Genomic DNA, 25,082 nt, shown 5'->3' with positions numbered 1-25,082 from the left:
TATGAATTTTTCATTAGTTTTTATCTTTTGTTTTACATTTCAGTTCAGTTTTAATTAGTTTTTCCTGCTGGGTTGCTAATTTAGTTTAGTTTTTATTTTTCCAAAAGGGTCCATCACTTTTCATTTCTGTTTTACAACTTAAATAAAAAAATTTCCATTGTCTGAAATCTCCAATCAAATCAGGGGATTTTACACTCTCCAGGCTTGGGCATACATGTCGGTCAGTTTGCGGCTGTCAAAGACTAAAACTAAGGAGAATTTGTCTTTAATCTTATTTTATTTTTCTAAGCACAGAATTTAGTTTTAGTTTTTTTTTTTTTTTTTTTGGAAAGTTTGGTTATAATTTAGTTTCAGTAAACTAAAATGATTTTTAAATTTTAGTGTTAGTTATTTATTTAGTTTAAGTGAACTATAATAACCTTGGTGGAAACTTTCCCCTTAATTATAGGCTGCTGAAGGTTTTTGCTCAGCTCTATATTTTAGTACAGACATGGCATAGTTTACTGTTTTGTTCCTGAGTCACATGCAAAACAAAACAAAGCATCACACTCACGTTCCACCACAAAATTCGATAGAGGTCAGAGAACCAGCAGCACTGTTGGGGTCCTTCAGCAGCTCCTCAACGGGGATACCAATAGACACGACTCTGACGGGGTCAGGGTAGGTCTCGTCAAACACAGCACGCAGACCCTGGATGGCTTTGGCTTCTGCGAGTGGAGCCTCCATGGCATACACCCCCTGCAGAGAGCGCAGTGTGAGAGCGAGCAGTTAGCTGATGATCGAAATTGAGTTTTAATTCAGACACTGAAAGAAAAAGAAAAAGGAAAACCATGTTATCGTTTCATCTTCTCACCTTAGCATCTCTTATCATGGCACAAGCGATCTCCTCAGTCCGTCGGACCTCCCCCGTGCTCAGAGCACCTTTAGCTGTGAAGTCAAAGCGAAGGCGGTCTGCAGCAACCAGGGAGCCTCTCTGGTCTGCCTCCCCCAACACCCCCCGCAGGGCGAAGTTTAAGATGTGTGTGGCAGTGTGGTTGCTCATGATGGGCCTACGACGAGTCTTGAAAGAGAAAATGACAGACAAAAGTACAACTATAATTATGCATCAAAATGGCATCCCTATCAATACTGAAAACCCCTGGATTAAACCTTTACATTCAACTTTATAACTTCACTGATAGCCTTTCAAATCCTGCAGATGTTCTCACCTCATCCACACGTAAGCTGACACGGTCTCCAACCTTCAGCGTGCCGTAAACTGTCCCCACATGGAGAACATAACCTCCTCTGACCTGCGTGTTCTTCACTGTGAACTCTGTCCTCTGCAAAGCAACAAAGAAAGTTGGAGAGACAGCACGGTTAGGCATGTCTTGTGAGATGAAAGCAAAGATTTGGACACTGTTAGAACATTCACTTGTGTATTTTACATGTATTTTGTTTTCAATATGTGGAGATTAAACATTTTCACAAAAAAAAAAAAAGCAGGCCTGAAATATCTTTCAAAAAACTGTCAGACACAAAGAAACAGGGGCTGAACAGCTTTCATCAAAACTGACATTTATCAGAAAACAATAGTAATTTGTGCCTTTTGTGTTTCTGGCATTTAAATGATTTTTAAAGACAAATGGTTTCCTGCCAACAATGAAATAAAAGGGTTTTCATGCCATTTATTCATTCATTAAACAAAGTTGAACACAGATTTTTATCTTTAATTTATGCTCTTGTCAGAATCGTTCTGTTTCATTTGGCGGTCTTTGTTGTGTAACAGAAGGTCTTTCTGCTTGCAGGCTTTTCTTCCACCTTCAGTCAGTCTTATTTAAATAAATGTTCAACAGAGGCTGAGTCACTGTGTGATTGTCATCCCTAAATTACTGAAAGACACAATTAGATTTCATTGAAGCTTTTATAGAAATCTGTGTTTTTGTTTCAGCAATGTGACAGCTATGGTTGCGAAACTCCGTCTCAGGAAAAAATACCTAAATAAGGGCTGTTGAACACCACTGACCTCATGGTGAATCAAAACAATGCTCTATAACATCATCAGAGCTCATTATGAGAAACCAGGAAGCTCAAACATCTCTTTTATTTCACTTACATCCTCTGAGCTGTCGTCCTCTCGCAGCATGTAGCCCTCGTCAAATGTCTGTCCGCCCTGCTCGGCATAGAAAGACGTCTGGTCAAGCAGCACGCCACACTGCTGACCTGTCGTCACCTCATCACAGAAGACACGGTCACGGCGGAGGGCCAGCACTGTGGCAGAGGCCTGCTCAAATGCTACACATGAAGAAAAGATCAGGGCTAGAGTGAAAATGTCCTGAATATACACTAAAGGAAAATGACATCTCTGAGGAAGGAAAATCACTGACTGTAGTTCCCGTTATGGTCAGAGGTGTATCTGTATTTGGGAGAGTCATCTGTGGCGGGAATCTTCTTGTTTCTCAGCTCTTCAATGGCATAGATGTCCAACATGATGTGGTCCTCGTCTCCAGCACCCTTACCCTGGGATTTCAACTACAACCACACAGACATCTCTTATTAACACGTAAGTAACACTTTAACACACCATGGGCAACAGCAGTACAGTAGGCTCTTAAAAGCCTGTAGGAGAAATAAAAGAATAAAAATAAGACTACTAATACTTAAAAACACAGCTTTCACTTAGGGGTGCGCAATAGGATGGTCTCAGATTGTGAAGAAATAGAATGCACTGGCGATCTGCAAAAGTTGTTTTATTGTAGAATCCTCTCTTTTACGTCTAGCTCTTTGCTCCCTCTCCCCTTCTGCTTCCTGACGCAGCGGTGACTCACGCTGGAAATCAAAGTGAAACCCCAGATTTAGTTCTTGAGAAGATTTATAACTGTCTTTAACAAAGCTGTCTCTTGGTTTTCCATCAGTGTTAGGGGTGTGAATCTTGTCTTCTCAAGATGATTCAATTCAAATCTCGATTCACAGACTATGATTCGATTCACTTACGATTATTAAAATACAGAACAATTTGGTCCGATCTGATTCCGTACAATCTGATTATAGAATCAAAATAACTTTTTGCTTTAACAAAAATGAGCAAAAAATGGGAAAACAAGATAATTTCATAATAAACTTAGTTTATTTGATCTTATTCATAAAACAGACTAAATGCCAGGCCTCGTGGGCTAACGTTCTGTAATTATGTTTAAGAAAGTTTTCATCACACCAAGGTGCCCAGGTGTCTTACTTACACATTAAATTGGGGGATAAACAGTAAAATAAGTTTTTACTGGTACATGTTCATCGTTCTGTACTTGTAACTTCCTTAACATTATGAATAACCCAATAACAGTACGAAATAAATGTCAAATTTTCCCAAGAAGCACAAATTAAAACAAATTTAGAGTCACAAGTAGATTTGGATCAAGCTCTGTGTGTCTGCTAGTAGAGGAGAATAAGGGGTTAAAATAATACTGAAAACAGTCAAATTAAAACAGCTTTATATACATTTTTTCCTTTCATAATTCCTCTTAATGTGAGTAATCGTCTACATGTCGCAAAACATGGTTATTTCTTTTCTCTGTGTATCTGAGATGAGATTTGTATAGAGTGCAGTTGACCTGATATCCAGCTCCAAAAATGGATGTTAAATGAAACCATTCCAATGAGATTTAGAGCAGATTTTCAGACCAAAACAAATGCTCTACCCCCATCCCTCCCAACTACAAGTTTCTGCGGGAGCGCAGCAGATGACAGCGAATAAACAACTGACAAAAGGATAACAACAATAATTTGGAATGACAGTATTAATCTTGAACTTGATTTGTTGTTATCAGTTTGTCTATTAAGCCCAGAAAAAATATTTCAAAGTTAGGAAAGACAGTTGGTTATCCTTCAGTTTTTATCTTGCAAAAACCCCTGTTATCCCACAGCATCAATGAGGGTGTCTAATATTTCTTATTTTTACTAAAATGACAAAATAATAAATGTAATCAATCCAAAACGTACAAAGTACAAAAAAGTACAAGAAAAATTTGACAATCTCTGTGTTGACTTAGATGTGTTGGAAATCAGTGTGAGGTTGCAGTAAACCAGGGAAGACATAAATGTTGTTGCAACAGAACAAAACATTGTGGCATAAGAAAACAGCTCTGTGGTGATTAAGGGTAAAGGTTTACATCAGGTGCATAGCTCCTGATTCTTACTTACAGTGCAATATTGGAGAATGCTGATGCACAGTGAAATATTATTCTCATGGGAGAGGGACAAAGCAGAGTTCCCCCTCATAGAGCAATGAAATCTGAGTCCAGTAAGTAAGAGAAGTTTCCTACTCCTCTTGTCATCTGCTCACCTGTGCTGCCTTCTTCTCCTCTTCAAAAGCAGCAAAGTCCACCACCATGCCTTTCTCCTCTGCTATGAGGGATGTCAGGTCTGGAGGGAAGCCGTATGTGTCGTACAGCAGCCAGGCTGTGTCGCCTAGAATCACAGACAGAAAGAGTAAAAAAGATTATGATGCCTGACAGGTTTCTGTTTAGAGCTACAGTACTCAAAGACCCCGGATGCATTTCCAACCAGTCTGTCCTGTACTTAACTCAGCAAAGCCCAAGGGAAGTGGTGGAGGAAGTTTATGAGAAAATCTAGTTTCATTTCAAAATCTAGATTTTCCACAGGGAGGATTAATCAATGAAATTGATTCATCACCCAGGCCTAGCATACATTATGTTACAGCAGATTGTGAAAGGGCTAAAAGGTCACCAAGCCATTAGAAAAGAAAGGCTATCTTCAAAGAAACAATAGCTCTATCCATTGGGGGTGAAATGTAGCTATGAATGTAGGTGGAACCTCCGATACAGTAGTGGAAATAGCAAAAACATAATTCTCCCAATGATTTACTAAGTGACTGGAGTATCATAGGGACAAGGAACAAGGTGGCTAAAGCATTTTTGCTCTCTTCAATAAAATAAAATTCACATGATACAGAATCTAAAGACATGCCATTGCCAAAGATACCTGGGATGGTCTTGCATTCTCCCAGGCTGATGATTTTCCTATCAAGGATACGTCGCCCCCTACTGAGCGTTTTAAGGAACTGCGTCTCCTCCTCATTAATAATTTCCTTCACCATTTCTGGGTCTTTCTTCAACTCTGGGAATGCGTCACCCTGGAGAATGTAAACAAAAGGATATGGAGATCAGAGAGGAAATTTGATGGAAAGTGAAGGGTAAATAAGGATATGTTGAATGTTAGTAAGGTTCCTGCACACTTTTGCATTGAATTCAATACATGAAGAACATGGCAAAGTAACTTTTCTTTACCTAATACAACATGAATAGTTTTTTGTTTTGTTAGGACTGAAACTCATCAATTTCACATTGCAGTAGCAACAAAAACCCACAAAGAGGTTGGGTAAGATCCCAAAATAATGCCCTGTTTTTGGGGATGCATGAAATTATTGGCATGATATTGAAATTTCTGCCTATTTGTACAACAAAAAACAGCTTAGGTTTAGGGTTAGTAGCATGTAACCCTTGTCTTAAACTTCATATCCCTATGGTAAAATATAAGGTTCTTGAACATTCATAAAGGAAATAATAGTTCACAAATAATTTAACCTGTGTACAGTGCTGTGAAAAAGCATTGCCCCCTGATTCCTGAGTTTTTTGCATATTTATCACACTTAAATGTTTTGGATCATCAAACTAATTTTTATATTTCACATCACTTTCCCCCCTTAAAAAAATTAAATAATCATTCAGACACTGCATTTTTTATTTACTTGGGTTGTCTCTGTGAAATATAAAAATTGGTTTGATGATCCGAAACATTAAAAGGGGACCCTGCATGATCAGACAAGTTCATCTTGTTGGATACATATTTGTATCTCTCATGAACATACTGAATATACCCCCATGTTTTGGTCTGCGCTGGCACCGTGACGTCACAGTTCTGCGGTGATCCTCACCGTTCCTATGCTGTAACCTGTTTCAGACTGGCAGCCAGTGTTAGGGCTGCATCTCAGAAACACAGCATGTCTCACGCACAGAGAATTCTAAAATTTGAGGTCCCTTCTATTTTGTATTTGCAACACGAGCAGTTATCTATCCATCTAGACAGGAAAATGATAAATACACAGCCATATTTACCTTGTAGCAAATATGTACACCCACATGGGTAGAAAATGTTTGAAATCTTTTTTTTGATGAACCAGATGAAGGCCACAAGCTAAAATGTGTGTTTAATAAAGTTGTTCCACGAACTTCTCTTCTTTACGAGGCTTTCTGTTTCCACACGGTTCAGATGAAAATAAACACAATACGAAAGGACTTCCGGTTTGTGCCTTTGAAAGTAAAAGTGCACTTTAGCATTTTTTTGGAGAAACTCCGTTCGTATGTACAGAATACTTTCGTTTGAAAAGCTCCTGGCACGCTTCCACCATACACTGAATCCAGTCTCTTGTAGGAGGTTTATTGAGGTAAAACTTAAGAGGAATGACAGAGCTTTGACAACAGGGAGACAAAACCAACACGCAGCAAACTCATGGCAGCAACAGCTGCAAGCAGAAATAACATCTGAAAAACGGTTACTGCTTAGCAACGGAGAGGAGGGCTGCGGAACTGTGACGTCACACTATCAGTGCGGATCAAAACATGGTGGTCTCCTGCTGAGTTTATGAGCTGAAATGTACTCAAAATGCTGATATGTGGGATATTTAGCGAGTTTTTTAGTTTAATATACATTTGAGACATATAAGTATTTATCCAACAAGATGAACTTGTCTGATCATGCAGGATCCCTTTAAAGTGTGATAAATATTTAAAAATCTCAGGAATCAGAAAGGGGCAAATACTTTTTCACAGCACTGTATGCCCAGCACGCTTAGGTAATCTATCTTGTATGCTGGAAAAACAACAAAAAACAGTCACCATTAAAAAAAACTCACCAGAGAATCCACCACCACATCCACCAGAGAGGCAAAAAAGCCTTTCTGAGCTCCCAGCTTCTCATGGGAATAACGGACAGCACGACGCAGGATCCTCCTCAACACATACCTAAAATAATGAAGACAGCAAATCAGGTAACAATGAAGTTCAAAACACACAGAAGAACATTGGCTCTACACTATCATTCCTTGAGCCATTTTGCAGTACTGACATGTAAATACTCTATAATGTGTTTGGGAGTAATAAAAATGACTCCAGTAAAATCTGGAAATGAAACTATTAAACTGTAAAAACATTTTATTTAGAGTCTTCAACATAGAAATTACAGAGTTCTGTGCTCCACCTTTTTTCAGAGGGTGACACAGGTTTGTTTATGTTCTTAGTTAGTATATTCTCTGTAATGTTCACAGCTCACCCTCTTCCTGTGTTGTCAGGCCGGCCACCGTCTGATAGGGCAATGGTGATGGTGCGGGCGTGGTCAGCCAGCACACGGTATGCCATGTCAATTCCATCAGCATCCTCAGCACCCACTTTACCTGTGTAAGGTCGAGCACCTGTTCCCTAAAACACAACTTTGGCTCAGACTCTGTTTCTCTGGATATGCATTTAAACTGCCATTTAGAAATGGCCCAAATAAAACGAAAACACAAACATTTAATCATCCGTCTTAATTCTCAAGTGTTAATATTGTTTGAACTAGAAAATGCAGCATTACTGAGTTACCACTGGGTCAGGTCATTAATAACATGGATGTTAATTTGAAAATCAATAATAGAAGCTTTAACTTTGTCTTACATTCAATATAGTTAACGTTTTAAACCAAGAGCATATGGTCTCCTGTACTTGAAAGAAAGCTTCTTGAATGACGTGTGCAGGAGATCTTAAAATGTTATGTTTAATGACTCCATATGTTGTTGTTTGTTTGCTAGTGTCTGAGTCACAAGAATAATAACTCTTTAGCAATGTATGGCATGATACTTAATCACAATAGTTGTGTGAACAATGAGAATAAAACACTGATAGCACAGGGGCCGAGTGTCAGACTACAGAAAAAGGCGGCAGCATATCATCCACTCTGCAGAGAGGGTGATTGGCTGCAATCTTCAATCTCTCCATGACCTGTATGCCTCCAGGACTCTGAGGTGTGCAAGTAAAACTAGGGATGCACTGATACCAATCCTGGTATTGGGTATCCAGCCCCTCAAAGCTGGATCGGGTATCGTTGGGAAAGGGCCGATCCGTGGTGCCGATCCAGGCAACCAGCTCCAAGCCTTTTTACAAGGTTGTTTGCATTATTTTCTCACAGAATTGTTACTTTGTTTACAGTATGTGGTTAAAAACACCTGTGTAATACAGTTTTGTACTGGAATGTCACCTCTGATGCACTTTCTTTGTTTTTTGCTGCTTTACCAGTCTACAGGGTATAAAAGTTTATAATTGAATGGTAATTTCTGTAAGTCCTGAAGCACTGTTTTTACCAAACTGCTGGTAAACATTTAAACACTTCATAGTTTAAATAAATATGAACTTCAGTAATCTATATGTACTAATTTTTAGCCTTTTACCCAGAACAATTACCAGTCTTAATTTACAGTAGGGCATGCAGGTTATTCTTTTAACACTGGTATCGGATCAGTATCGGTATCGGTCGATACCCAAAGCCCAGGTATCAAAATCAGTATCGGGACCAGAAAAGGTGGATCAGTGCATCCCTAAGTAAAACTGTGGCCAACCCTTCTCACCCTGGACATGGATTTTTTGGTCTTTAGTAGGAGGTATCTGACTCGGTGTGCAAGGTTCAAGTGTGTGATGTTTTTTTGGATCATGGATCTGATAAAAAGGTCGCTGAAAATAACAGACCCAGTTTGCAAAGACCTTAAGAGTGTCATCTACTGGAAGACAAGTCAAACTACTTCAGGCGCCATGGTGTGCTGATTGGTTTTGTATTTCGACTTTGAACAGCTCATTACAGTTCTAATATGAACTTTCTCCTCATTGGTTCAAACGAAAATTTGAATTTCAATTAAAGGTTACAGTCCTAATAAGTGCCTTCATTGACCAACACAGGATACGTCTGTACCTTTTGAATGGCTTCAAAGTACGGGACAAAGAGGTCAGTGTCATAGTTTGACATCTTGTTCTGCAGCACAGACACCAGCCGCTCCAGACCCATCCCTGTGTCGATGCTCTTCTTAGGCAGCGGCTTCAGCAAGGTCTCTGACTCTCTAAAAATTGAGACAAACAACCCTGATTCAGTGACCAGTAAAAATACAGTATGTATGCACTTTTCACTAAATTTAGAAATGTTTTCTATGTATTCCAGCTGAAAGTAATTCGTAAAGTACTTTTTGATGAGATAAACATCTTTCAAATAAAATCACTTGTTTACCACAGTCGCACAAGAGTACATGGATACACAGACAATACAAGGAAATGTTAATGGTTGCACGGAAAGGATGTGCACACATAATAGTGTAGTAGGAACTCATAACCATGTGTACAAAACACACAAGGCCAAAGGTGTGTCTAAAATTCTTCAGCCATCTTGATTTATGATTAGGGTTTGTCTTTTTTTGTCCTTGTGAAGAAAGTCATCCGTGAAAATGATCTAAAATGCACCTGAACAGTGAAATGCTTAAGCTGAAACATGAACACTGTTAACCACACTGCTACAAGCAGAGTTTTGTGTTTTGTTTGATTTATTTTCACACAACTGCTGGTCAGATATCCAAACAATCCAAATATATAAAAAACTGAGCATCAGTAGCAGGAATCCAAAGCAGAAAATTTGAACAATCCACCTCATGAGAAAGGAAATAGATGCTTTGAAGGCTGAGCAGAAAATTGGATTGAAAAACTTCGTGTTCAGAAGCTTTTTCAACACACTTGGCTTGGTCTTTATTTTTTTCCTCTTTGTTCTCTTTAAACATACCGTACGTATGTCTTTCCTTTTAAGATTTATTTCAGGGCTTTTTGTAAGCGCTTATAGGAGATACAGGACAGCGGATGGAGTCACGTATCAGGAAGAAAGAGAGTGGAGAATGACATGCAGAAAATGAGCCATGGCTAGAATCTGGGCTGCTCATTACTATGGCCTTTGTGCATGGAGTGTGCAAACTAACCACAAAGCAATCCTTGCCTGGTATGAGTGTTTTTAACTCTTACCTGTTGAACTGGATGAACACCAGGTTCCAGATCTCCAGCACGTTTGGATCGTCCATGTTCACCAGGTGAGAGGCGTCTCTGCCTCCAATTCGGTCGTAGTGGATTTCACTGCAGGGGCCGCAAGGGCCGGTGTCTCCCATCTCCCAGAAGTTATCCTTCATGCTGCCAGGAAGGATACGAGCCTCCTCCATCCTGGGGTAAAGGCAGAGCAGATACAGGATTTCATTTTATCATTTAAAGGGAAAATTAATAAAAAATTATGATGCTGTGCCAGAATCCATTCTAGCCGCTTCAAGTTTACACACACATTTACACACTGACAGTGTAGCATTAAAAAAAGCAGTGTTATAAAAAAAAGTGACAGATCAAAGAAAGTGGAAAAATGACTGGAAATTTCGATTAACTTGGTAGATTGACACCATTTACTGTTAAAATGGTTAAGGTTTGATTTTTTAGACTTGACAAGATCCAAATGACTCCAGAGAGGTTGGTGGAGAAATAAAAACAGAGAAGAACAATGCAGTTGTTTCAGGCAGTGTGATGCCTCAGTGGGATTTATGATGAAGAGGAAATACTGCTCCTCTGGGAGTAATCACACAAGATTATGCAATAACTCTAAAAAGGAGAAAAGTCATCTGGGATTTCCTATTCAGTCCAGTCTATAGCCCAGACAAAATTTGCTCATTTTTTCTTAAGCAAAGCTGTACACTGCACATAATTGCTGTAACCAGCTCATCACATTCTTCAATGTCACTTTATAACGCTGCTGAATCAAGCGGTCCTGTGCAACATGCAATATGAACATGGCACATTCTCCCACAAAGCATGACTACAATTTAACAAATATAAGTCAACAAAATTATAAAATTAATTGCACCTTCTCCCTTTAATTTTTGAGAAATCTAACAATGATGGCACATTCTCTGGAAAAACTTGAAAAAAAGGAAAATCAACACATAACGGCATTTCTTTTACATTTAAAATTCTTGTCATTAATAAGCTAACAGCTTTAACAATGCCCTACACACATTTTAACTTCAGGTATCCATTTCCCTTGACAATACTAAGTTAAATAGATATTTACGCTTTTTATTTATATAAAGATTTTCGGTAAAATAGATAATTAAGTTAAGAGATGCATAGTCAACACACTTCTGCATACACATTATCTGCACTAAATGTGATTATCGATTCTCCTGTCCAGTCGGTATACACCACTTTAACCTGATGCCACCTACACACAACTTTATCTCAGTTTTCCAAATAAAAATACTCTTACAAGATACCAGCCGTCCACTGAGCTGGTGTTTATCTTGGTAGTAGAGCAGGGAAAGTAGGACAATGACTAAAGTAGCTAAAAGCCTGACTAATGACATGCAGCTGTGGATGATTTGCATAGAAGTTGGCAGGAAATCTAAGGAGTGAACACAGGGATAAGTTGCTCAAAGATGCTCTGACAAAACAGTCTCAATATTCCATGTTCAGCAGTTAATCCATTTTCAATGTCGGGCTCACCCTAGATCTATCCAAATCTGTCTGCACTCCAGGTCAGGCTCCAGGCCTGCTTCAGTGCTGCCCCCAAAATAGGTCACATACAGACGTTCGATGGGAATGCCAAACTCCTTAGTCAGCAGCTCCAAGGCCATCTCGCAGGCCAGGTGCTGCAGAGAGAGGTGGAAAGATGCAAAATGAGCAAAGGGAAGAGTAAGAGCAAAGACATCAGGACAGAAGAGCAAAAGAACTCAAACATACAAACTAGAAATATACGCAGAGGATGTGAAGCGACAAAGCCACTGGTTTACAAGCTGTTACTACCAAAATCCCCTCTGATGGTCGTTATAAAGATGAATGCTGCATTTTTCATAACCCACTGTACCCTTTCTTCTTTGACTTTTCAGCTATTATTTGTTATTGCCTTCATATTTCAGATGGATGGGGAAAAAGGTTAAGCCAATCAGACTTTGCCATCCCATGAGTTATCTACCTACTTTCAATTAGCTTTGCATCCCTCATCATAATTTCATAATGATTCTTGCAAAGCAGCAGGAGTTGAAGGTCAATATGGAAGTACCAGATGCATATTATTAGGCAAACTACGAGAGCAAGCTATAACAGGCTGTTTATTCTTTGCTAGATAGGTCCCTAAAAATGTGGGGTGTAAATTAAGAACGTATGCACTTCTGCAGACACCACCACGCAAATGGGTATTGCTGATCCTTAGCTAGTTCTTGCGAGTTAATAAAGACAATTTCCAAATATTGTCTCCCAAATGAATGAGCAATGTTGTGGGAAATGACACTGAAGTACACTTAAACACACAATTATGTGTGGCTGCATACCACTGGTGGTCAAAATAAATCAGACCAACCTCAAGAGCACTTTGAGCAGCTGTAACAGTGTGCAGGTGGCTGCAAAATCGTTGGTTATATTGCATCCTATGTGTTATACCTGAACCTCTTCCACTGTTAACCTGTCAACCAATGAAATGTCAAATAGCTCAAATATAACCTGAAAAATAAATAAAAGCAAGATCACTGGGACAACTAGCAAACAAGTAGACCAAGATTGCCAAAATCCTACCATGTAAATAAAGGTTAAATATAGAAACCTGAATAGGTGGGAATTCTAATGTGAGAAAGAACTGGAGCAGAGAAAAGTCAAACTACAGTTGAGGATATCAAGAAAAAGGTGCACTGAAAATTTGGCTGTTGACTTAAAACCATGCTGCTGCACTTTGGCAGAGACACAGCTGAAAAGGATGGCACTTTAATACCTTGAAATAGTCCCCAAAGGACCAGGACCCCAGCATCTCAAAGAATGTGTGGTGGTAGACATCTTTCCCCACGTCGTCCAGGTCATTGTGTTTGCCTCCTGCTCTGATGCACTTCTGGGTGTTGGCAGCACGTCGCAGCTTAGCCATAGGATGGGACGGATCGATGGTGTTGAGGAATATGGGCTTGAACTAAGGAAATGGAGCAAAAATAAATTAGAAATTAAGAGTTTCCACCAAGAATTTTGGAACGAAAGGCTGGAAGCTGTAAACAAGTGGGAACAGATGAGGATTAAATTATTAGCCCCCCTTTAAAAAGCTTTTCCAAAGATCCTAGTTTTGTTTTGGATACTTACATTATTTTACTTTGCAAAGTTATTTCACAAAAAATCACCAGGGTCTAAATTATTAGCCCTGCTGCATAACAGCCTGCAGTCATTTTTAGTTTTAGTTTTCAACAAGTCTCTGACACATCTCCTGAGGAATCCCAGCCCATTGTTATTTGGCAAATTCTTTAAGATCCTCCAGATTTGATGGTCTTCTGGCATGGTCCTTGGTCTTCACTTCACCCTCAGATTTTCAATGGGATATATGTCAAGGCTATGTGCATGCCAGGCAATAACATTCACTTTGGTCTTCTAGGGGGAGTTGTCCCCAGGAGCCAAGTACCTTTTGGGTCGTCATGTTGGAAGACAAAGCGATGACCCAGACCCAATGAAAAATAGGGCTAGGGTTAGGGGCTGGGATAACTTTGGATAATATTCTCCTGTTTTGTTCACATCAACAATTTTTCTCAACTCCACACTGATTTCTTTTGTTTTTGCCATGATGATTTCTTTCAATGACGGCTCAAATGTTTGGAAAATGTTGGAAAAGCTGTTGTAAAAATTTCTTGCTCTCTTTAAAAGCACTTGGAAATACTTATCATGGGGGGGCTATAATTCCATCTTCATCTGTATATTTCAAGAGCCAGTCTGAAGAAGAGAGAAGCAGATATTTTGAAAAGACATGTAGAGGCGCTGAAGTTGTACCTGGTTCATGCCAGCATTGGCAAAGAGCAGCGTGGGGTCATCCAGTGGGATGGTGGATGAAGAGTGGACGTAGTGGTGCTCATAGCGACGGAAGAAGTCAATGAACTTCTGACGGATTTGGGCTGCACTCATAGAGGAGTCCATTCTGAGCCTGCTCTATGAGAAAAGCAAATAAATGAGAGTGTAAACTTCAGCATGTTTGAACAAGCAGCTCTCAAGGGTGTCAGACTGCTTTAATTAAGTTCTACACCTCATTAAATTATCCTGGGTCACTGACACTGACACTGACACAGTTACCATAACAGAGAGAACAATTACTTTGTTTTCAGTTTTTTTTACAGTATATCAGTTTGACAAAAAATGTTCTACACATTGTTTTTTTTTTTTAAGACTAACCAACATTAAAAAAACAAATAAAAAGGTAATACAAAACAAAAATAAACAATTAGTGACTGAGTAAGAAAATAAAGTAAAAGCAGCATACCACTCAAAGTTAAAACATTAATATAGCCAATTATTGACACCGATTAATTCAAACTGTTCCTAAAATTAGTTAAAATGTTGAGTGAAATGCTGGAACCATTTTTTCTACATCAACAACTGTGCATTAAACTTAGATAAACTTAGATGTTTTTTTTCATTGTCTGATTTCCAGATCTTTAAGATGTCAAAGCAAAGAACCTTTATTTTCAATTTAAACAGAAAAAGACAAAAGTTTAAGCCTACCGCAGAGCTGATTTGGCAAAAGTTAAAGTTTTTCAGCATAACAAAACAACAAAGCTTAAAGAACAGGTACTCCTGTCCAACCAGTCATATCAAACAGTAGCTGGTGTTTGTTGTTCTGATCTTATCCTTGTTGAAAATAGTCAACAGTTAGCAGGGGGAATTTAGATGCATTATAAAAATGTCATGAGGAGGTCATGATACTTTTATAAATGTATAAAAACAGTAAGGATCTATGAAATTTATAATTTCCTTTTTGCCAAAACTTGTGTCAATATCAGATGCACCCACCAGTTTTGATTTTTTTTTAAATCATCAAGTCTGTCCTGTTCTACAATTGGTGACAGTAAATCAGATAAATATTCAAGTCCTGATAAATGATTAATGTATTCTTTCAGGTTCATAGATGATGACAAAGTAGTCTGTTTGGGTGTACATTATAAAAAATGTATTCTTAGACGGTACTGTCAAACCAACATTCATCTGCCCCCTTTGGGAACTACGTAAGGCACTGTGACAATCTGCTGACAGACCGTGAGTGACACTGTCATAGGGTATGAAAAAAATCTGACAGTTTTTATTCAGACTCTACTTCAATTAAAACAAATTATCTTAATTCAAAAACAAGTTTACGGGGTGGTTCCCTGATACAATCCTGAAAAGGTTTGAAACTAAACATAAAACACAAGTGTAAAAAAATTAACCCAGCAGTAGTTAAAACCTAAAACTTCAGTCCATGAAGCCCACTTTAAAATTTAAGGAGTGAAGCATATGGTACATTTCTAAATCCTGCTGATATGTAGGACCAACATATCAACTGTAAAAAGACTGAAACTTTCGTATCTGCCAATACGAACATTTTCAAGTTTTTAAAATATCTGATCAAACCAGTATCATACCGATAGTATTGTTCACCCTCTAATTTAGCAGTATTTTGTAGATTCTATAATGAATCATCTGACTATTTCAGCTGGCTTAACAGAGACACTAAAGCACTGCTGGTCTAAAGGTTCTAATGAAGCCGTTTAAAGTCAGCAACAGTGCAGTGCAGAACTGGTCATAAAACACCGTAAGGCAATTAAACTAGTAACAACAGGTAAAACCAGCCAGGCTGTCCAGCAAGTTACACATTTGCCTCAGGGGGGAAATTTGCTTCAGCTCCCTCCCTGTGATAGACACATTTCAGAATAAAACCAGACAAGAACCCCCAGTCACTTTATATGGAATGATCATGTTTGTTCACTTGTTAATTGTAGCATCACAGCAGATAGAAATCGTCAAACTTAATTTTGCCATGGGCTAACACCAGAGCTTGATAATCCGGTTAAGGGGAAACAGATCAACTAAATCTTCAATGTCGTTTTTCGATTTTCCCCGAGGTCTCTCGTGGTTTCTTTTTTTCTTACTTGCCACAGTGGCACATGAAGAAGAAAAAAGTAATTTCAGACCGTGGCTGTCAGTGGACTCTTTCTCTACTCTGTCATTTCCCATCAACAAAGTGGCCTTTGGCTCTTGTCATAAACCATCAGGCACTCAGGAATTTGTTCACTGCACAGACAAGCTGTCGTAACAGGAATAGATCTGGAGCAATAAGTTTTGGATTATGTGGAAATTTTCTGCAATAAGTCATCAGTGAATAACTCTGCTAATAGGAGATTTGGTTTGTGAAGTTCATCTGGGTTATTTCTTTAATCTAAACCACACCAAGTAACAAGTGGAAGGTTTGAATGTATTTAAAGTACCCACCACTACTTCTGCTGCTTCACATGATAATTAGAGAAAAAAAAATGCAAACATGTTACAACTGCCACTAAGTGCCTTTGCTTACACAGACTGCAATGCAAAAATGAAACTCATGGGTCACTCAAAAGACAGAAAGTGAACTGAAAATGATCTTAAGTTAAAAAATATATATATAAATACTAGGGATGCATGATGTTATTGGTCTGGTATCAGCAGATATTAGCTTAAAAAGGCAAATATTGGTATGGCAGATATCAAAATTTCTGCTGATATTTACATCTGATATTTTGCCTGTGTATTTCAGCATACATTGACTGTAAAATGTATCCATATACCATTAAATTTGTGGAGTTTTAGGCTGAACCAACAGACCTATGTCAGGTGAGGTCTTTATCTCTATTTATCCTCATTCTTTAAACTTAAAAGCGTTTTTAAGGACTAAAGTTAGTTTTCTTGGTCATCCTCAAACTTTAATGTGTGTCTCTAAAGCAGTGGTTCTCAACTGGTCGGTCGGGACCCAAAAGTGGGTCGCGGGGCAGTTTTCAGTGGGTTGTGACTAGGTGTCTAAAAAAAAAAAAAAAAAAAAAGGTGGCAAAAGTCCTGAAGTCCTTTCTGGACATGCATCGATACCTTTTATTCTACCCTGCTTTATTGTGACATTGGTAAATTTGAAAGTTTGATCAATATTTCACCTAAATTATCTCCTCTTCTTTGAATAAATGGCTACTTTTCCCATGATAATTCAGAAATTTCACAAGTTCTCTGGAAATTTTGCAAAAATTTACACATAATGATGGGGAAAGAGGATATAAAATTTGTCATTTCTGTCCCATTTCTTTTTATATCAGACATTTTGGTCCAATCATGTTACAAACTGCATATTCAATTAACTTAACATGAGTTGTTGAAACATTTTTGGAAACTTGGGTAGCGATCCGTTGTAGGACGGACGGGTGGGTCCTGAGGCCAGACCAGTTGAGAACCACTGCTCTAAAGGACTGAAATTTCTTTGAATATTGGTATCAGTATCCGCTAAAATTAATCTGTAAATATTATTAAATATAGGCAAAAATTCCAAAATCATGCATCCCTAATAAATACTGCTATTCAATCTGTCTCTACTGAGGAATGGCTTTCCCCTTTATAATATTAACAATTAACACTAGGACTAAACTCTTAACCTGAATTTTAACACTATCATGGTACGAGCATCAAAATTAATGCAATCACAGAAGGCCTGAGTTTATCGCAGTGAATAATAAGAGCATTTATTGTACACAAGCAATGCTTACTAACTCACTGTGCTTACTATTTAACTATGGATGCCTGGATGCAATGGTCATGCTCACACTCCATTTGCTACAGCCCTTTTTAGCATTTTCTATGGGTGAATAGTGTCAGGAATCATGACATATTTTTCTCCGATTGTGCAGGCCTGGTTAAGATTGTCCAGATTTTGATAACTCACCTTGGGCTTTGGAAAAAAAAAAATGGTGCATTATAGTTAAACCAGTGGTTCCCAACCTTTTTCCTTGAAGTCCCCCCCATTCATACATAAGAAAAGCTGAGCCCCCCCAGGACCCATATGGAAAAAGCTATACACTGCTGTAAAATTTATTTAAAAAAAATCAACTTCAATTCTAATTGTTTCATTTCTGGCAAAATATGTTTGTATAAATTATCTAATAAGTGTTTCATCATAATTATAGTTAATACAGAGCGGCAGACAAAGTCTTGCACCCCCCTGAGATCTTCGATGCCCCTCAACAGGGGGTTCTGGACCCCAAGTTGGGAACTAATGTAGTTAAAGATTAAAAGATGAAACTCTAATCTAGTGCTGCACAATCAAACTAATAGCTATCAAAACGTCAGACTCTGCAATTATATAGTCGCGTAAAAGGCTGAAATTATTCTTTTATTAATGCAAACTTGAAAGGTTTACAAAAATGCCCACAGAAAGACCTTTCTGTTTACAATAGTGCCACAATTGCACTTTGTAGAAGTACCTTTATTTTTCGAAACAAGAAAATATTTTTTATCATTAAGGAAAATATCAAGTTATTTTGAAAGCAGTACAATAAAAATGTATGGTTTTGCATTTGTAATGCTTCTTAATAATTGTATGTTTTGAGTAAAAACAAACAAACAAACACACAAACAAAAAAAAAACACTTAAAAACTATCATTATTCTTGCAGACAACCAAGCAAGTACACTCACGTTACCACTTGTGTTATATCATAATCACAATATAGTCCAGCAAAATTGCACATTATTACCAAATCATGAAGCACTAATCCAGTCCAATTCAGTACTGAATTGTGTTGCAAACACAAAAACTTGTGAAAAAAAAAAAAAAAACTCACTCCACAGTAACAATGCCGTTTCTCTGTGACTCCAGGACAAGCATTAAATATGGCTTCTTCTGAGGTTGAAGCTCAATACTGAATGAAAGTGTTTATTTAAAATTGAAATACTTCTTTTGTGGTTTCTCTTTTGTCCTTTTTTCCCTAAAGCTGGATGAGCCACTCTTGATGATTTGGGTCTCTGGATTTCATTGAGGTGCTTCATGTAAAACCTGCATGCATCATATAACTTTGATTTCTTTCCTTAACCAATAAAAGTCATATTAAACCCTATGATGGGTTAACTTCACCACATGTGGAGGAAAAGTTACTCGCAAAACAGGAAAAAAAGGTCAAAATTCAAAATAAATATTGGGAGCAATTCTGCAAGAACAGAATACCAAAACCTTTAGAGTCACTGCAGAAAACTGATCAGAGCATGAAGGATTTTAGTTTGAAATAATTAAGTATTTCAAATGAGTATTTAGTATTTAGCCCCAAATCTGCAGAGTCAAAAGCTTGGTATGCTGTCTTTAATTAAAAGGCAGCAGAGTTAAATTCCCATGAGGGATTCTTTCATAAACTAGGGAGAAAAGGAAACCCTCAGCTGGTGCCTGTAACTCTCTGGGGCAGGTAAGCAGATGGTAAACAGCCACTGTCCCCATCCTGACTACCAAACCACATTGTTGGCAACCGGAGAAAGTTGCAACACTAGAGTGAGGGGATGGAAATTTTAACCACTGAAAAAGGGTGGTAAGAAGAAAGAGCATGCAATAAAAAAGGGAATTAGAGTGATAAATAAAACTTGGTTAGGGAGACAGAAAACAGCGCGGAAGCACAGGAGACACTTTATGTTGAGCAAAGGTGGGCAGTAAATAAAAAATATCTGAATTCAACATTTTAATGTCCATAAATTTTAAATCCAAGTCTGTGGGGAGACTGTGTAGCCAAATCTTTGTTTTGAAATTTCTAGATCAGTTGCTGTCTTTTAGAGTCTACAAATACATACAGGAATCAGTCAAATCCTGAGGTCACAGCAACTACAAAAGAAGTTATAGCCACCATATACAGAGTACTTGCCTTGTTTTCAGTGATTAAATCAAATTCCTGAACACTGTTTAGATTTCACAAATCATTATCTGCGCTCCGGTTTCCAATATTTCAAGCAATTTAGACAGTGGGTAGGAGTTCTTCTGTACTTTTATTTGATTTATTTCTTTCCTGTGGGTCCGTCTTATGAAGTAGATGCGGTTTTGGTACATGTTCTATAATTTAGATTATCAGAATAACAGAATCCCTCGTGTAAAATCATATATTATCGAAAAAGAGTCGTTAGACATTTGACAACCTTACGGTATCATGGGTTAATAACCTTCTCATGCCAACTACACCACTTTTACATTCACTTCTGCTGTATAAAAGCTCACAGGGAATAATTTTGCCCCCAGAAGTTTTAACTCATACTAAATAAAAGGTCCCAGACTGGTTGTAAAACAGGTTTGGCGCATAACTGCATCATCAGCTGATTGTAAACTGCTGAGAGCAAAGGCACAAGTTAGCTTGACAACTTGACGTTAGCAGGCTACATGTTAGCAACACAAGCTACTTCTCCGTGAAAGAAAGATATTTAAGACGCACATGTGAATGAAAATGTATTCAACTCAATGTTTGAGGAAACTTTCTATAATGAAATGACTCCTAAGAAAGTGTTAATACTCACAGAAGTCGCTATTCTGGCAGAATGAATTACTTGCTGCTCCCAAACACACAGCTTAAGCCCACGCTGCTCGACGAGAAGGAAAGCACAGACTTTGAGAACACGCCCACGCTTGTCCTCATTGGTCGGCTGCGCCGGCACATCCGTGATTCTCGATTTCTATTAGTGAAGCTCGCTGTCAATCTCAGCCGAGCCCGCCACACCAGTGGTTCGAACGAAACCGGCTTGGCTGATGCAATGGAAAAGACACAGCTGTCAGTGCATGTATTTAATTTTGTAAGTCGAGTTTTATGTGGTGTTTTGAAAAATGAGTTTAAAATACACAAGATCTTAAAATTGTTCAAAACTTTCGTGAATGATTAAGCATTGTTCAACAAAGAAGTGTATGTGATTAATATTTGTGTTCCTAATTATGACACATTTCTGCTTATTTAGTTTAGGATCGGCTTTGTGTGACATCTTTTGATTTTGATATTTTCTGTTGTTGCATCACTCATCGGACGTGGTAAATTTCTGATGTAACTTCCCTTCAAAAATTGGCGGAACCATTCATGTGCTGGCTCTGTTTCCGCGGGACAATTTTGAGGTTGGAGTTCTTCACACCGGGCTGTTTTCCATTTCGCAGCACCATGCCGACTGACACGAAACGTGTTCGCGGTCCTGAAGTTTCCCAAAGCCCGTCACTGTTTTTGTGTAAGCCGACAGTGGTTCCCCCTCCGCATGGCCGCAGAGCGGACGGTCGGCAGCGGGATCAGGTGGACGTCCGGCCGGTGTTCGTCCGCTGTGGGCTGGTGAGCCAGGCTAAAGGCTCCGCGTACATCGAGGCTGGAAACACCAAGCTCATGTGCTGTGTTTACGGCCCCAGAGAGACAGAGCGCAAAGATGAGACAGATATGAAATGTGGAAGGTATGAAGGCTTTTTGAACTATACATAACATTTATGTTAAGAAACTGTTGATTTAAAGAGTTACTGGTAAACTTACACAGTCTACTTTTGATAAATGACAAGTCGTCCCCATAAGCAGTTAAAGATAATGTTATTTCACCACCTAATGCACTTAAAAACACAGTCGGTTAACATTGGAGATAATATACTTAAGTGGAAGGACAATTACTGTCCCATAAACCTACTGAAGTAAAAAGAAAAAGTAGATCACTCAAAGTACCGTGTCGTTACTTTTGATAACCAAGGTGCTTGTACAGTGATTTATGATTTTTCCTTAACTTCCTTAGACTCGAACTTTTGTTCTGAATGCATTTTCAATTTATTCCACTTATTTGGGATCAGTAGGACCTGATAATTAAAAAAAAGCCCAGCCTTGTCTTAAAACAGGAATTAGTTTTTTAACAAATATGATATCCACACATCTCTTTAAAGTCCTGTTTCGCAAGAAATTGCAGCAGTTTGGATCAGTGTTTAGAGCACATGTTGGTTGCTTGTTGGCTGTCTTCAGTCAGTAGGAAATGGTGTCAGTCATTGAGAGAGGGATGGGGAAGTAGTTTTGATGATGGACCATATGGACTTGTCAAGGGCAAGCATGAACAATAGCCACTAAAGATTTTTAATTTCTTGGACATTTGCCTTTCAAAAATTCACAATTTTCCTTAAAATTTCAATAATTACCTGTAATTTCTGTGACAGTTATTTAACATATTTTCAAAGTATCCAATAAAAATACACTAAAATTTCTTCAAAAAATGTTTTACTAAAACTAAACACTTTCAAGGAAATTCCCAAAAATTAAAAAGCAAATTTACTCGCTAACTTCCTTGACCAAGTTTAAAAAATTAACAAATACATTCCCAGAAATTCGTTAGGAATGGGGAAAAATTCCCCTAAAAATCCGATCAAATTTCTTAAAATTTCCATATAAAATCACATCAATTTCCCCAAAATTACAAACACATTTTCCAAATTTCCATGAAAATGGCTGAAAATTTCCAAACAAATTCCCCCAAATTGTGAGGGTTTTGACAAGAAGTTATCCATCAGTGGGTGCCTTGGTTTTCTATTTTTATTTTCGGGTTTCAAAAATTTTATCAATAATTATTGATTCACACTGATTATACTGAAGTATAAAATTTCGGTGCCATGACAAGCTTAACATACATTTCATGAAGACTATTCTTGTCTGTATTTAAAATATACTGTTAAAGTGATTTTATGTTGACAATAAACCCTGTCTTTTTGTGCATGCAGGTTGACTACCGACATGCGTTTTGCTCCATTTTCCTGCCCGGAGAGGGGGTCTTGGATTCAGGGAAGTCAGGACAAGGATTTCTCTCTGATGCTGCATGAGAGTTTGCAGCCGGCTCTGTGCCTCCACAAATATCCCCGCTCTCAGATCGAGGTCAACGTGATGGTCCTTGAAAACAGCGGTTCAGTTCTGGCCCATGCAGTCACATGTGCCTCCCTTGCTCTTGCAGACGCTGGTATTGAAATGTATGATCTGGTGCTTGGTTGTTCCATCCGCCAGGATGGTGCCTCCTATGTGGTTGATCCCACGTACATGGAGGAAAACAGCTGTAGCTCCGTCGGCAGTGAGAACCAGGGTCGTCTGACAGTTGCTTTTCTTCCCAGTTTAAACCAGATTTCTGGGCTGCAGTCTGATGGAGAAATGACTGAAGAGACTCTGACTGCTGGGGTTCGAACCTGTATAGAGGGATGCTATAAACTGTACCCGGTCATCCAACAGGCCTTGGCTAAAGCCGTGCGCAGGGCTGCACCCCCACCATCAGAGAGCTGAGAGACTTCTTCAGCAATAACTACTAAATTTATACTTTTTCTACCTTATATTTTCCAGCTCTCCAATTTAAAATTTTCCCATTAAAATCTGAAAAAAAGAAGACTGATTCTTTTATATTTTATTGATAATGATTTCCACAGATTTCAGCAATATGGATTCAAATATACATGTGCAGTATAAAAGTTAGAATATTACATAAAGGTCCATTTTCCCACGATTTTCTTCAGAAAGTTACATTTTCATATATTCAGGATTAATCTCATACTAAGTGAAACATTTCTCTACTACTTTTATTTTAGTATTGGTTACAAAAACTTATGAAGCTCAAAAATCCACTATCTCAAAATATTAGAATATTGTGGAAAAGTCACATTTTCAAAGGTTTCCTGAACCTTCATCTTTTTTCTGGCTCAGTTACACACAACTGCAATCATGGAGAAGACTACTGACTCTTCACAGGGAGGGTCACAGAAGGTCAATGCTGAAAGGGCAGGCTGTTCTCAGGGGCCGTATCAAAGCATATTCATGGAAAGTTGACTGGAAGAGAGAAGTGTGGTAAGAAAAGGTGCACAAGCAACAGAGATGAGCTCAACCTTCAAAGGACTGTCAAACAAAGCAGATTCAAGAACTTAGGGGAGCTTCACAAGGAGTGAACTAAGGCTGGAGTCAGTTGATAAAGAGTTGCCAAACACAGACTGGTCCAGGTAATGGGCTACATGTGTCGTGCTCTTAGTGGCAAGTCACTCCTGAACCACAGATGTCATAAGCATTTCACCTGGGCTAAGGGAAAAAAGAGCTGGACCTTTGCTCTGTGGTCTAAAGTCCTGTTTTCAGATCAAAGTAAATATTTAATTTCTTTTGGAAATCAAGGTCCCAGAGTCTGGAGGAGGATCAGAGCGGCACAGAATCCAAGGTGCTTGAAGCTCAGTGTTTTAAGTTTGTCAGTGATTGTTTGAGGTGCCATGTCATCTGCTGCTATGCTGTCAATGCCTACCAGGAGGTTTTATAGTCCTTCATGATAGGCTGCTATCAGAGCAAACTGGGCTTCATAACACCCCAGCAGTGCCACAGACTGATTGGCTCTATGTCATGGATAAAGTGATTTGTGCAAAAGGAGCTCAAACCAGTTACTGAGAGCAAAAATTAGCAGAATTCTCCCAACAGTCAACATTTCTGTATCATAAATCCTTTGTTGGACTGGTGTTGTGATATTCTAATATTATAGTGGATTCTTGATTTTTGTGAACTGTAAGCTGCAATCATCAAAATTAAAACAAACTCTTGAAATATTTTCACTTTGTATGAGATAGATCTAGAATATATGGTAGTTTTGCATCTTAAATTAAATCATGGGAAAAAATGAACTTTTTCATGATTCTGCTTTTTTTAGATGCTCTTGTTTTGGCTTTGTAGTGTGCAGTGCAGTCAAAAGTGAACTTAAATGGCTAATCTATAACAATGTTTATGCTGGGGTGGCATTATAAATCAGATTAATGCACAGAATGGGAAAATCTGTGATAATATCAATATTTGAAATAATTTAGCTAAGAAACAATGCTGATACCAATTTTTTTTCTTCACCACTAACACTCCCGTGATGCCAATATCGTCTCTTATCTTTGACCATGGTTCAGGGTTTGTCCAACTGGTGATGTCTATTGGCCTGTTGAAATTCCTTATTTCATTCAGCAAGTACAGTAGATATACCAGATTTCAGCCTGAAATTGATTAGACAGCAGAAAATCAATGGCTACTGCTTTCTATTTATGCACATTAATGGCTGATGATTGTCAACAGGACCTGTATCAGCTTATACGGATATTAAACCAATGCATCCCTGGTAAACATGCACCAAATATCTGAACTAACAGCAGGAAATATTAAAAAAATAATTCACATAAACAACACTTTTCCTCTTTGCTCATTATTCAGTT

The 25,082-nt window shown here is 38.3% G+C and overlaps 2 protein-coding genes across 4 annotated transcripts in view; one reads left to right on the top strand and one right to left on the bottom strand.

The window, feature by feature from the left end:
* The window catches only part of aars1 (alanyl-tRNA synthetase 1), a 30,104-nt gene extending 9,609 nt beyond the window's left edge, over positions 1 to 20,495 (bottom strand). The window contains exons 1-15 of one of the 2 annotated variants that reach the window (XM_041795867.1): positions 20,405 to 20,495; positions 13,875 to 14,030; positions 12,847 to 13,035; positions 11,589 to 11,734; positions 10,074 to 10,265; positions 8,989 to 9,133; positions 7,324 to 7,469; positions 6,908 to 7,016; positions 4,978 to 5,128; positions 4,319 to 4,443; positions 2,367 to 2,511; positions 2,096 to 2,274; positions 1,209 to 1,322; positions 854 to 1,060; positions 554 to 738 (exon numbers count right to left, since the gene is read on the bottom strand). In XM_041795867.1, the coding sequence (XP_041651801.1) occupies positions 554 to 738; positions 854 to 1,060; positions 1,209 to 1,322; positions 2,096 to 2,274; positions 2,367 to 2,511; positions 4,319 to 4,443; positions 4,978 to 5,128; positions 6,908 to 7,016; positions 7,324 to 7,469; positions 8,989 to 9,133; positions 10,074 to 10,265; positions 11,589 to 11,734; positions 12,847 to 13,035; positions 13,875 to 14,018 (2,177 nt within the window). In that variant the 5' untranslated portion in view covers positions 14,019 to 14,030; positions 20,405 to 20,495. The remainder of the gene's footprint in view (positions 1 to 553; positions 739 to 853; positions 1,061 to 1,208; positions 1,323 to 2,095; positions 2,275 to 2,366; positions 2,512 to 4,318; positions 4,444 to 4,977; positions 5,129 to 6,907; positions 7,017 to 7,323; positions 7,470 to 8,988; positions 9,134 to 10,073; positions 10,266 to 11,588; positions 11,735 to 12,846; positions 13,036 to 13,874; positions 14,031 to 20,404) is intronic. The other variant, XM_041795865.1, reaches the window with a different exon arrangement.
* A 165-nt stretch (positions 20,496 to 20,660) lies between these two features.
* Positions 20,661 to 23,248, top strand: exosc6 (exosome component 6). 2 transcript variants are annotated; one of them, XM_041795854.1, is made up of 4 exons: positions 20,661 to 20,677; positions 20,988 to 21,308; positions 22,602 to 22,844; positions 22,983 to 23,248. In XM_041795854.1, exons 1-4 carry the CDS (start codon positions 20,664 to 20,666, stop codon positions 23,146 to 23,148), a joined length of 744 nt encoding a protein of 247 aa, XP_041651788.1. In that variant the 5' UTR covers positions 20,661 to 20,663; the 3' UTR covers positions 23,149 to 23,248. The 2 variants fall into 2 exon arrangements, with proteins under 2 accessions (XP_041651788.1, XP_041651786.1); XM_041795852.1 differs by lacking the exon at positions 20,661 to 20,677 and having other exon boundaries at positions 20,921 to 21,308; positions 22,602 to 23,248.
* Positions 23,249 to 25,082: the final 1,834 nt, after the last annotated feature.

Source organism: Cheilinus undulatus, linkage group 9, assembly GCF_018320785.1.
Source record: "Cheilinus undulatus linkage group 9, ASM1832078v1, whole genome shotgun sequence".
Taxonomy (NCBI): Eukaryota; Metazoa; Chordata; class Actinopteri; order Labriformes; family Labridae; genus Cheilinus; species Cheilinus undulatus.
Note: the sequence above shows the minus strand (reverse complement) of the source record. Positions and strands in the feature narration are given on the sequence as shown.